The sequence below is a fragment of the Sinohyriopsis cumingii genome, chromosome 6, assembly GCF_028554795.1.
Source record: "Sinohyriopsis cumingii isolate HCF-2022 chromosome 6, ASM2855479v2, whole genome shotgun sequence".
Taxonomy (NCBI): Eukaryota; Metazoa; Mollusca; class Bivalvia; order Unionida; family Unionidae; genus Sinohyriopsis; species Sinohyriopsis cumingii.
Window position 1 is genome coordinate 167,687,094 of NC_142966.1, and position 12,954 is coordinate 167,700,047.

At 36.5% G+C, this 12,954-nt stretch overlaps 1 protein-coding gene across 2 annotated transcripts; it reads left to right on the forward strand.

Annotated features, from left to right (window-relative positions):
• Positions 1 to 2,676: 2,676 nt before the first annotated feature.
• On the forward strand, positions 2,677 to 12,071 carry LOC149798494 (large ribosomal subunit protein eL21-like). Of its 2 annotated transcripts, none has more exons than XM_089963694.1 (5): positions 2,677 to 2,715; positions 5,586 to 5,725; positions 7,223 to 7,335; positions 10,212 to 10,362; positions 11,946 to 12,071. In XM_089963694.1, the coding sequence occupies exons 2-5, from the start codon at positions 5,597 to 5,599 to the stop codon at positions 12,033 to 12,035; spliced, it is 483 nt and encodes a 160-aa protein (XP_089819820.1). In that variant the 5' UTR covers positions 2,677 to 2,715; positions 5,586 to 5,596; the 3' UTR covers positions 12,036 to 12,071. The 2 variants fall into 2 exon arrangements, with proteins under 2 accessions (XP_089819820.1, XP_089819821.1); XM_089963695.1 differs by lacking the exon at positions 2,677 to 2,715 and adding an exon at positions 2,761 to 2,785.
• Positions 12,072 to 12,954: the final 883 nt, after the last annotated feature.

The window sequence follows — 12,954 nt, forward strand, 5'->3', positions numbered from 1 at the left end:
TATAAACACTGACTCTTTTTTTTCCTAGTGTGAGTGTATGAGTTTATGTATATAATTGTGTGTTTATAAGCGCTAGCATAGGTTAGTGTGGATAGTAGATTACTGGGATTTGATTTTAATGTTTTGCGTGTATGGATGGTAGATTTGGGGTTAGTTTATTGCTGGTTAGCGTATGTGGATAGTAGATAATATGAAATGAGAAAAGTAGGGGATGTTTTCCTTCACGTCCGCGCGTTTTAAGTGATGCTCTAGGTAATATAACTTTTGGGCTTTAGGGGGATGTTTTCCATCACGTCCGCGCTTTTCGTATAAGCATCCACAGTGTTAGTCATTCGCACCCTTCTAAGGAATAAAGACAAGGAAGATGGTGGCTATAACAGAATTGTTTAACCAGTTGAAGGATATTTGGTATTGAATGGTGGATGGAGCCTATGTAGTGGAAAGGATTGAACGTGAATGGAAGCATGAAGTTACCAGGGATTTTGTCAGAAGGCAAGTGACAAACCTGAAATTAGCTATGGATCTGGTGAAAGAGATGATAGAAGAAGAAGTAAAATGACTAAGATGCTTTATAAATCCAGAGTATGTAAAGATTGGTCACTTGAAAGAAGCCATGGATAATGTGCTAGAAGTAAAGTGTTTTTTGGAAGACATAATGGAATGGACAGAGTGGTCATTTGTCAAAAAAGGCCTGGACCAGCTTAAGAAATCGGAAGAACTAATGAGAAAAGTAATGGAGGAAGAAGTAAAGAAGATTAAAGAGAGATGGAATAAAGAAAGAAAAGATCAGGAAAACAAAAAGAAACAGGCAGATTTTGAGAGGCTCAGTCAGAATTGGATCAAAGTCCAGGAAAAGTTTAGAGCCTTGGGCCATCCAGACTGGATGTCAGAGGAGAATAAGAAGAAGAAGAAGAAGGGAATAATGGAAAAAGTGAGGACTTGGTGGAAGAAGTGGAGGAGTTAGAAGAAGAAGAAGAAGAAGAAGAAGAAACCCAAAGGCCCTTTTCAGGGCCACTCCAATCTCTCGAAAAGAGATAGACTTTCAATTGCCCAGCCCTATTTTTTTCGAGTTTTTGATCCAGCTTGGAGTCTGTAGTGCGTCCCTCACTCGGTTACACTGAAATGTTGGTCTCGGAACTTTTCCCTTTTTATACTGGGGCTTAGCGTGTCCTAACGGTAGAGTGTTTTGGTCTGGAAGTCACACTCATTTCTGGTGGGCATTGTGATAAACGTTTTCTACAGGGCGACATACAATTTGGTGGTTTTGTAAGCGTACGATTTTGTGTGGATCAAATGTTTTCATGCGAAAGTCTTGATCTCGTCTGGACTGTAAGGCTTCATTCAAGGCATCATAGTTCACCACTTGACTCGATCGATAGATGAGTTTCAGACCTTGCAGTTTGCATTTGGTATGGACTTCTCTCTGTCGGTCTCAGTATTGGTATCCATAAATTTCGGGACCGCTGAAAGCAAAACTGATGATATTGTCTTCTGGATATTCGTCCGTCCATGCGCTTAAACGGCCACCTTCGATGTTTGGTTGATTGCTATGAGGGCGCTGGATGTGCATACAACTGTCGGTGTCAAAAGTAAAAAAAAATCGACCTCCAAAAAATTCACAAAATCGTACAATTTTAATCGAGCATTGGCAGTCACGTACGCTGCAATGATAACATGTCCATTAAATGTAAGGGGTGCAAACTTTGTGGCTTCTTTGTAATTTACCAAGATCAAATCTTCACGGACGCTTTCCGCATGTTTTATGAGTTTTCTTTTGTCGTTCACCAATTGAAAGTAGCGACTTGGATCTACCAAGTTTTCCATCGTGGTAAATATTGTACGCTGCTCCATTTCTGTCTATAAACAGTTTAAGATGACTTTGGCAAACGATCCTCTTCCTGTGTTCTTTTCAATGTGGTTTTTCGTGTAAACTGAACTAATCATATCCTAATATATTTAATGTGTCTTTTTCTATTACAACAAACCGAAATAAATGTGGTTTTTATTTTATTTTTTAAATCTGTTCGTGGTAATTTGAATGATTAATAAAGATTATTGATAGGTTAGACTGGGAGAGATTCTTGACCCAGTTTTCATAGCTTGAAGAGCTACACGCAGCCCCAGTTTATTGATGTCATGAATTTAGTCAGTTTGGAGTATTTAAAAAATTCTGAAATGGAAACCAAACTTCGAAAGTGTGATTAACACAATGTTAATGGTGTCCGATTCGTTTATTTCTTTTATTTCTCAGTATATCGTAACACGTTTCATGTATTATTAACAAAAGGTGTGTTTTTGGTTAGTATCGGACTTCCATTAGATGAAGTCACATGACGTTCCTCCCTTTATATTATTTTCTAAAGCCATATTTTCCTTCATTCAGATTGCCAGATGGGCCAGTCCGAAACTGGTTTTGATGAAAGTGTCTAGTGTATTATTGAGGATGGTCTGGTAGACCAAAAATCACTGCTGCATTCGGGCAGCGCAGCCAAGGACGAGGTTTTAACTTTAGATGTAGCTGGTGTGTAAACCAGTCTACGTCACAGCCACATTTAGAAAATTACATATTAAAACAAAACTATTAAATACAATTTGAAAATAGTATTAAAATATATTAATGAAAATATGGATGTTTAAAAAGTTATTTCTCCGAGTTATTTTTTATTTTTGTAATGCGCATGCACGGCCTTTCATTTCCGGCCGGTCATCGACAAGGTGTGTGATATTACAACCACGTGAAAATTAAATATTATAGGCTTTCTCCAGAAACGTGGAACTTCCAACAGTTCGTCAGAACATTATAAAAATAATTTTGAATCATATTTAGCATCGTATTTTTTTATTTATGCAGGTGTTCAACGTAAATCTTCAACACCCAGTGTCACACGTGCATGGCCAGGAGACTTGTCTTCGTTTTTCTCATAATTTAGTCCTCCCTCATATGGTCACATTCTTTCCTCTGATCGGTTCCATTCTATATTAGATAGTGGGACAGTTATGTTGGGGGGGGGGGGGGAGGGAGAAAAGCGCATTCCCTATTAAACGGTTGAAACTGCGCTGTAGTGCAGTATAGTTGTTGCTTTATGCGGGGTCTTTTATAGTCCTACAATGTAAGACGTATCACATGTTATTTACTTTTAGTCCCATTGACTTAGTTCCCAAATTACGGCCTTGTATTGCGTGTTTCGATGTTGGTTGACATCGGAACGAGAGGTCAAAGTTTCAGGAATATATCTCGCACTTTGCAGCCCATATCGACGTTTTCCGCAAATTGATGTATAATTAATATATTTACTGTGCTGTTTTTATCCTGGTGAAATCAAAATCTGCCACTAGCAAATCGACGCATTTTCATGTTCCATTGACATAAATTTTAATTTGTTGAGATGCAACGGTAGTTGAGGTATGCCAATGTTCATGTAGGTTCATTAGCTTCGATGTCGTAGCCTCAACTTGATTGTTGTGGTTGAGGCTATGAACCGATCCCGTATCATGTAGTGGAGCAAAAACAATCACTAAAGTCAGAAAACAAACAGTGTATAAATTTAGTATGCAAGTATAATCATGTTGTGAAAGAAGTTTGGCCTGTTTTGAATTTATTAAGCTCTAACACGATAAAATATATTGGCATGGTTACACTAACCTCACCCTGCCCGCTATGATAGATAATGTGAGACTCTCGCCGTGACCCCTTTTCTACATGAGGCTTGCCAGACCATAGTTGGATATTCTACGCTATGGTATTATCAATCAAGTGGTAAATAATGGCATCTTGTTGGAATTTCAAAGTTGCCTATAAACCGTATTTACTTTTATGCTTAATGTGCAGAATTTCTGACTCAAACCACACCATATTTTTATGTCTACCAGTGGACAATTTTTAATGTGTTAAAGACCATGAAGTAACACATTTGATCCCTATATTACCTACAACTCAATAAAACATCCCACACTTGTCGTAAACTATTCAGATTACAACCATAAAGTGATCAGTTAACAGCTTGTACATAACCACAATGCTACTTTCATGTACTGTGACTAGAATTTCTTCATGTTATTTGAGGTGGGAGTAAATACATGCCAAAGGAGGCAGTGGATTGAAATTGCTGCTCCCATGTACATGAGAAATAGTCTGAAGGACGCTAACTTTAGCAGTTATTACACTAGTAAAAATGAATTTTGCCTTAGTCAATACTAATTTATGAACAAGCAATAAATTAAAAATTAATGAAAAATAACTAGTTAATAGTGATGCTGTATTGGAACTCTCTGCAGGGTTTCAGGATGTTCAGGACTATTTACTCATGAAAATATGTAGTCCTCAGCCTCTTTCTGTCCGCCTTGTATGTGGGAGGTCGTGGGTTTGATCCCTGGCTGGTTCATACCAAACAAAGACTTAACAAAAATGGTACTAACAGCTGCCTCGCTTGGCGCTCGGCATTAAGAGGCTAGTGTCAGGATAATGTGACTGGGTGGGACATCATGCTACATGTCTGCTTCATGATGCCCCTGTGCTAGACATCAGTATAAACTGTAACACTGCAGAGGTCGTAGTGATATGAATGAAACATTGTTAAAGCTATATTAAAAATCTAAGTCACACACACATCACACTGCTGTTCACTATTTGCAAACTAGTGTATCAAATCAATTACTGTCTTTATTTTGGTCTGTTCTTTGGCTTAGCAAAAGTATCTATAATACTATAGCTTATAGGTATTATATGTGAAATGTCCTTAATTATAGGAAAATTAAGAGTCTTTGAACAAGTAAAATCACCTGAAATTAATAATTTGGATTAAATGAAAAAAATACAGCAACAATGTTGATTTTAATTTTTTGTGATTAAAAATAAGGAAAGAAGGATGACCAAGCACACTTGCATAATTCTTTACACATCGTTAACAGAATTGGCAAACTATTTACCCTTTGACCTCCCTGAACCTGATCTGTTTGTCCTTTCCTGTTGAAACTAAAATTCTGAGCGATATCTCAGAAATAATTGTGGTGAGTTTCATGTTCCTGTCTAACTTCTTTAACATTGGTTGCTATGGTAAGAAATTGCAAGGTACCTCTAATTTTACCTCACTTTTCACCACTATAGCATGGGGGGGGTAGACTTCATCCACGATCAACTTCTGATTCACTGAAGGTGTTTTAACAAAACTTTTGACTGTTGTATATTCTGACTTTATTGTTTTGTGTATTCATTTGAAGGTCACAACTAGGGATGATGTAAACTAGTGAATTTATTCTTGTACAGACTCGCTTTTTAAGCTACAGATATTTTGATGAAACTTGACCAAGCTCCACACCTTAACATACAGAAATCAAGTTCCTAACTCAAAGGTCAAGGTCATGAGTAGGGAAGAAGTTAAGAGATAATATCATCTGCCATTTGGCTACTTGTGGGGGGGGGGATTTACATTTTCTTGTAGAATTGTGACAATTAAGTTAATCTGTGAATGAATAAATTAAATTTTGATAGAATTAATATAAGCTAGACAAATTTCTCTATTGAGGTCTGTCAGTTTTGTTGCAAAAAGTTGACTAAAGTTGCATGTTTTTTCTTTTTCTTCTTTCAGTTTAGTTCAAGATGACGAACACAAAAGGTTACCGTCGTGGTACTCGGTACATGTTTTCTAGGAGATTCCGAAAACATGGTGTCATCCCACTGTCAACTTACATGAAGGTGTATAAACGTGGAGATATAGTAGATATCAAGGTAAAGTATATAGTTAAATACAAGACTCTGCTTAGCCTATCTGCTTTCCCATCCCTGATTAATATTAAATTAACTGCTTCAGAATTCTGGACTTTTTCTTCAAAATTACATATATAATGCTAATCTTTGATGCATTGCAAAAATTATAACAATGTAAATTAAAGTGTACAAGTTTTGCCTTTTGTACAGTTTTTGTGCTTGGGTGAACAGGTAGCTAGGTGATTGAGCATGACTGCACAGGTGGTTAAGAACCTGACCAGTTTTTATGACTGAAAAATTTATTGTATTTCATGATGGATCAGATTGTATTATGTTATAATGTTGTCTGTCCTTCTGACTGGCTGGCCATCAATCTGTTAACTGTTTCTTGTACACATACAAACATTTTGTATATAGTACATACCTTACCTGGCATGTGAGATGAGGAAGAAGGCTATCGATTTGGAGTTAAAGGTCTAGATGACATTAATAAATACTACATTCTCAATGGTCAGAAAAAACAAGTAGCCAAATAGCCAGCCTGTCTTCATCAACCCTGGAAGCTATTCTTGTTAGCAAATTTGGAACCCAAGGACAAATAAATGATGAACTTTTGCAGAAATGCAAATCTGCAACATACAATGGACTGAAGTAACAAATGCGAACATTTTTATGATGATATATAGACCTAACTCTTGTACCTCCTGATCAGGAAATGGAACATGCACCAGGGACTTGAGAAGAATGAGAGCCCTTTTAAAGGATTTCAACACTATTACAGTAGCCCCTATTGTCTCTAATAGTTTTGAAATCACACTTTAGATAGGCCATCTTGAGGCTTGCTTGTCTCTGTTTGCATTGCTGTGCTCTGAAGCACCAAACCAAACTAAAATCTTTAGTCACTACTAAACGTAAATCAGCCTTTTATGCTAAACAGTCTTCGTTTATTTTGAACGCTGTCTGAATTAGAACTTGTATCTTTATATCGATCTTGAATGCTTTATTTCTTCAGAATTAGATTTGTACCCCAATAGTTTGTGGTGTTGCACTTCCACACTTTATACATTGGGGCTATACCCAAAACAAATGTGCTTTTAGCACTTTTGGGGAATACATATAAGTGCTAGCATATGTCAACACAGACAATGATGTTAGATCATGTTATTACAATCCAAGGCATTTTCGAAGAATACATAACATGAATAAATGCCTTCAAGGAGGGAAAAGTTAAAGTAAAATTATAAACAAAAACTTAATTCCAACCATTTAAATTAGAGTAACATGGACATGTCCATCAGTTTATCCATTGGTATTACATCCTTAGTACATGTACATGGCACATGTGAAATAATGTCTACCAATTTTTTTTCCCCTGGATATAAACTTTTAGAGCTGTCTGTTATACATTTTCTTAATCTTAGTTTGCAGAAAATGTTGTCAAAACATTGTTTAATGAATTCACTGATATTTGCTTTTAATATTTTCTGATTTATTATAAGTATTCTGTTATTTCAACAGGGCAATGGAGCAGTCCAGAAAGGTATGCCTCACAAAAGCTACCATGGAAAGACTGGTAGAGTATTCAACGTCACTCAGCATGCAGTGGGAGTAATTGTGAACAAGAGGGTTGGGTAAGTAGAAGGGATCCTACCTGAGTACTCATTTTGTCTGCAGTTTATTGAACAGGTTGAAATAAATTTTAATTGGCAGTTGAAGATGAAAATTATTCCAGAAGTAGGAGTCCATGTTTATTAGCTCGCCTTGCCAAACTAGAAGCATCTCGACCCTTGTCACAAAAGTATGCCATTGTGACCCATATTTCATGCACCACCAACAAAATTTGTGCCTTAGGGGTGTTTCTCAAGCTTCATTTTCAAGCTAGAATCGTCCTAGAAGAAACTAGATGATCTATGTTAGTACCATACCCTTGTAGCTAAGGTCATTGTTTCATGTATTTCACTTTGTACTAGCTTTGGCTAAGTTTTTGCATTACTTTTAACCATATAGCTTTTTTCGATGTCTGTACATAATTATATCCAAATTCATTCAACTTGTTAATGCCAAAGTGATGAAACGGCATGATTGTATGCGTTTTTGTTAAAACACTCTTAAAACAAAGATGGTCACTATTGTATTTCAGTTTACTGGTGCATATTAAGATTTTGTTTAGCTCAAGACCGGTTATTTTTTACAGTGCATCCACCTTCATAGCTGCCAACCCTCACGAATTTGGTGTGAATTTCACGACTTTTTCAGCGATTCACGGATTCACGCCACAATCCAAAAATTCACGAATTCTCCAATCCTCAATTATTTTAAATCTTTAATAAAATAACCGATTTCCCGTTAAGCGCTAGTCGTGATATTCGCAGTTGCCGAAACGGTCCGGTACTGCTGGTCGCGATATTAGTAGATCTGCAGCTGATTAGTACAGTTGGCCCGGTAGCAAGCATTTTAGCCTATTTTAATCTATATGAAGAAGAATAGTTTTACAAATGCTTTTGAGAGAAACTGGGGCCTAACCGGAATTTTGCTCCGCGCATGCGTCACCAACACTGATTTGAGTTACGGCTCAGCATCTCGTGTACGATTTAGAAAATGTCTTCACCACCAAGAAAAAAAGTGAAGTTTAATTTGGAATATATCAAAAATTGGCCGTGCATTCTGCCATTAAACATTGATATTCATCATGCTTTTTGCACTCAGTGTGCCGTCGCAGAGATGATGTGAGAAAGTACGTCGGTTGCAAAAAAACACGAAGTTGGGAAAATTAAAAATTAGCAGATTTCAGCTCCGGAATATTTTAAACAATTGGCAGAAGAAATGCAGGCTACCAACGCTGACGCATTATTTGTGAGTTTTCTTGTCGAACACAATCTACCTTTATCAGCTGGAGACCATGCTAAACATTTGTTCTGACAAATGTTGCCGGACTCAAAAATCGATTCCAAATTTTCCTGTGGAAGGACCAAAAGTGCTGCAACTCCTGTGCATTCCTCACAGAACAGTGACAGCGAAAGTGTATTTTGTCTGGTGAGGAAAAATAAGACTTTAGGGCCTCCTTAGCTGCAGAAAATTTGTCAGTAATTTTAGTCGCCAAGATCAACCAGCCGGCAAGAAGTCTGAACTGTTTAGAAAACAAATTTACGATCAAGCAGTTGAGGAAGTTCAAGTCTGCCACAGTATCATGTCTTGATAAATAAATCTTTCTGCATATATGTAGTGTTTTAGTTTTATATTGCGAACTTGATATAGTGTAGTATTGACGGTCAGAGTGGATGGAGTTATTGTCATGGTATTTTTCACGAATTCTTGTCCAAATTCACGACTTTTTATCCCTATTTTCACTAATTGTGAGCCTGGAAGGTTGGCAGCTATGCACCTTAATGAGTATTAGAATCCTCATCCTAAAAGTAGGTTAGAGTGACTAATCCTTAATGCTTCACTGACCATTTACATTGGGGGGGGGGTCTGTTTATGCTTGGAAAGAAAAATAGATGAATGGTTACATCTCTCTTGGTACAATGCTCTTGCACAAAACGTCACCATAACCTATATTTCTCATTTTCATGGAATAAGTCAGGTTTTGTGTTTAGCTTGTGACCACACAGGTTTTATGCATTGTTGTTTTGTTGAAACCTGATGAGGAATTTCAGTACTAAGTCATTATGATGGATATTTTACAGTCACTGCCTTTGGTCGAAGTTTGTGTTTTCATTTAATTTCTTAGACACTGTTCCTGCAGGAATAATGAAATCCATCATTACTTCCACACCGATAAGACAACAGAAGCTTATCATGTCCTGTAGTTCATCATTTAATGACTTTGGCTAACTAGTTTCATTTAGCTTGAGACCACACAAGTTTTTGTTATTCTGTATGTATACAATTTGTCCTAGAATAGTGGTGCTTTGTGATGGGATGCATCTTGACAAGTTTTGCATTCTTTTTGTAAAGAAAGGCCTCCCTGATCTATTTCTATTTCATCCTTCATGATTTTTGAAATTTGGTTTTTGAAGTTCATTTTTGGCACTGTTTTTAGGTCTGGTGGTGAAACTTTAATTGGATACACCTCTGTTAATTCTGCGCACTTATAAAAAATGTCCCTTGTTTTGCATTTTATGCTTTACTAACATGAATTAAGTATTTGTGTTTACAACTACATAGATTCTTCTATGCTGTATACATCTGAGGCCAAACAAAAAATGGGTGTTTCCATTTGACCGATGGTCACTGTTTCTCGTTGCTGATTCAAGCACTTTTTTTCCCACCCTCACACCACCCATGGTGAAAATTAAAACTCACATTAAATATATATATCCATGTTGATTTTGGGGGGAATGGGACAACACAGGGGAGTGCTGGATTATGTCTTGACATGCAGTTAGACAAATTCTAGTTTCACTTATATATGGGACATGACCTTAATGAAAACTGCTCATTTATGACTTTCAGTTAAGCATTTTGCTACCTCATGTTTGAAACCTAAATTGCTTTATAATTTCAGAAATCGCATCATTGCAAAAAGAGTTAATCTTCGGATAGAACACGTGAAACACTCCAACTGCAGACTTGAATTTTTAAAGCGCGTTGAGGAGAATGACCAGAAAATGAAGGAAGCGAAGGCAAAGAAAACAAAAGTCAATCTCAAGAGACAGGTATTTTGCAAACTTGGTCTTAAATAATATCAATTCATTTTATTATCTGGGCGCTAAAAAAATTTATTTCAACATCAGCAATTGTTTTCCAAATCGGTGAAATTTTGGCCAACTTTAAATAGAAACCGATATAAACTTATCAGTTGTTTATCTATAAATAATTTGGTGGTTTTTTTTGTTTGTTGTTTTTTTTTTTCTTCTTGAGAATAAATATGAAACTATTCAAGGTATCTCTTTTTTAAAAAAATAGTTACACATATTGGGATATTGGTCCAGTCTGCCTTTTGTTCACAATTCTATACTTTCAGTATTTTTTGTTTTTATTCCTTTTCTATTGATCCATTATCCACATGTTCACACACACACGCTGTTCTCTCACATTAATACAAGTTGTTCACCATCTACAACTACCAAACTTTGTGGATAGCTTGTACTTGGGTAATGAAGAACCCTATAGATTTTGGGGTCAAAAATCATTACAGAGATAGAAAGAAGCAAACGTTTTCTGCACCATAACATTTGTGTTACTTTAGTGAATGGCTTACTCTTGCAACAGTGAAGAAGCCTTTACATTTTTTATTGCTATTCCTTTTGACTGGAAAGTCATGTTGACATTGGATTTTAGATGGTAACATTTTCTTATGTCTGGTTGGTCCCAAATAAAAATTGTGTCGACTGCCCTCCATTGATGCTGGTATAATGGCCATTATGAAAATCTTGTCACTATTCATCCTAGATGGATGGTCATATTGACATAAGGTTTTCACTGCTAGGCATCTGATATCTTGCATGGCCACTATGGCTGCAATCTAGAAAATCTTTGTTAATTCTGTTCATCCTGAATGGAAAGTTATCTTGACCTGGAATTTCTGCCAGTTGACACAATATTATGTCTAGTTTGTTTGAAATTATTCTGATACCAATTGATCACCAGTATGACTGCCATGGTTATACTGATAACAATTGATCACCAGTATGACTGCCATGGTGTCCATTTTAAAAATCTTGTTATCGCTACTCCCTTCGAATGAATGGCAATACTGAACAGGGTTTTGAAGACTTCTCCTTGGTCCCGAATGAAAATGATGCCACTCTTGTGTTCAGTAGACTGTCAAAGCAGCACGTCTGAAGCTTTCGCTGTTGCTAAAAAAATATAAATTATGGTTTCAACACTTGGGAGTCAAAATGAAGATATAGTCTGATCTTGAATGCCTGGAAATTCTGTTTGGCCAGTGGAGTGTAAGTTCCATTGAGAGATCGTTTGTAAGTTCCATTGAGAGATCGTTTATAAGTTCCATTGAGAGATAGTTTGTACGTTCCATTGAGAGATCATTTGTAAGTTCGATTGAGAGATCGTTTGTAAGTTCCATTGAGAGAGATAGTTTGTAAGTTCCATTGAGAGATCGTTTGTAAGTTCCATTGAGAGATCGTTATTAACGTGCTACTGTATCAGTAGTCAATGATTACACAGAAGTTATCAGTATAGATAGTCTGCCATTGTTATTGATTTCATTGTAAGTCTTCCATTGTTATTGATTTCATTGTAACCTGTGTTATGTTCTTTGTTTTCTTTCTGTTTTCAGCCCCAGGGGCCCCGTGCAGGGCACTTTGTCAGGACCAGGTACAACAAGCCACAGTTTATGCAGCCTATTCCATATGAGTTTATCGCATAAAAGTGATTGACACTGAATAAAACCTTTTGAAGAATACATGTTTTTGCTTTTATATTATTTTGCACAAAGAAGCATGCAGATTCATGTTTCCCTTTACTCTCACTTGTGCATCAGTTGTCAATCAAGTCATCAAATCGCTGATTCAGAAATTTGAAACTTTGGCAAAGATTATGTTAGAACAAAAAATCTTAATTTGGAGCAGAGATATCCAAGAGGCAATTTGTACATTTAACAACCATAAAGAATAGTTTCCCAGCTTGTTCAAGTTGCATGAGCCAGCTATGCATGTGTCCTTTCAGACAGACAGCTGTTCAAGGGGTTCTAAGCACAGAACAATATTCATGCACAGATAAGAAACAGATTAAACTTAAAAACAGTCCGCAGAATAATGCTTATACGAGTAGAGAAGACATCATTTGAACATTCTTATTTTGGTAGAGCTTTAACAGAATTAAGAAGGCATAAAGACAGATACTTGAGTGCTAAGTAAATATTAAACAAACATTGTTTTCTCTGCAATATCTTTTTCTTTTCCCTACTTCCCCATTATTGTGATGACAAAGGAAGAGCTCCCCCATTTGATAACATCCTGGCAGCATCTCTGAAATCCCACTTGTAAAAAAATTGGACCCATCAACCCTTAGAATTTGACATGCTGAAAGGACCTGTAAATTACAGGCCTATGGACTAGTAGCCAAAGATACAAAATCGTAATTGTTGCAGGCAAATTGGATATTGGTATGTCTGGAGTTTGTCAGGATCAGGATATTTGTTCAGTGGAGTTGGTTTTAGAACAAGACCATGTACTTTAATGCAGTGTTTGACACAAACAACCAATTTTGCCATTTTTGAACGGTTATAATGAAACTTTGTAATAATTGAAGATGCACACATTTACAAATCACTCTGCACCCTTGCA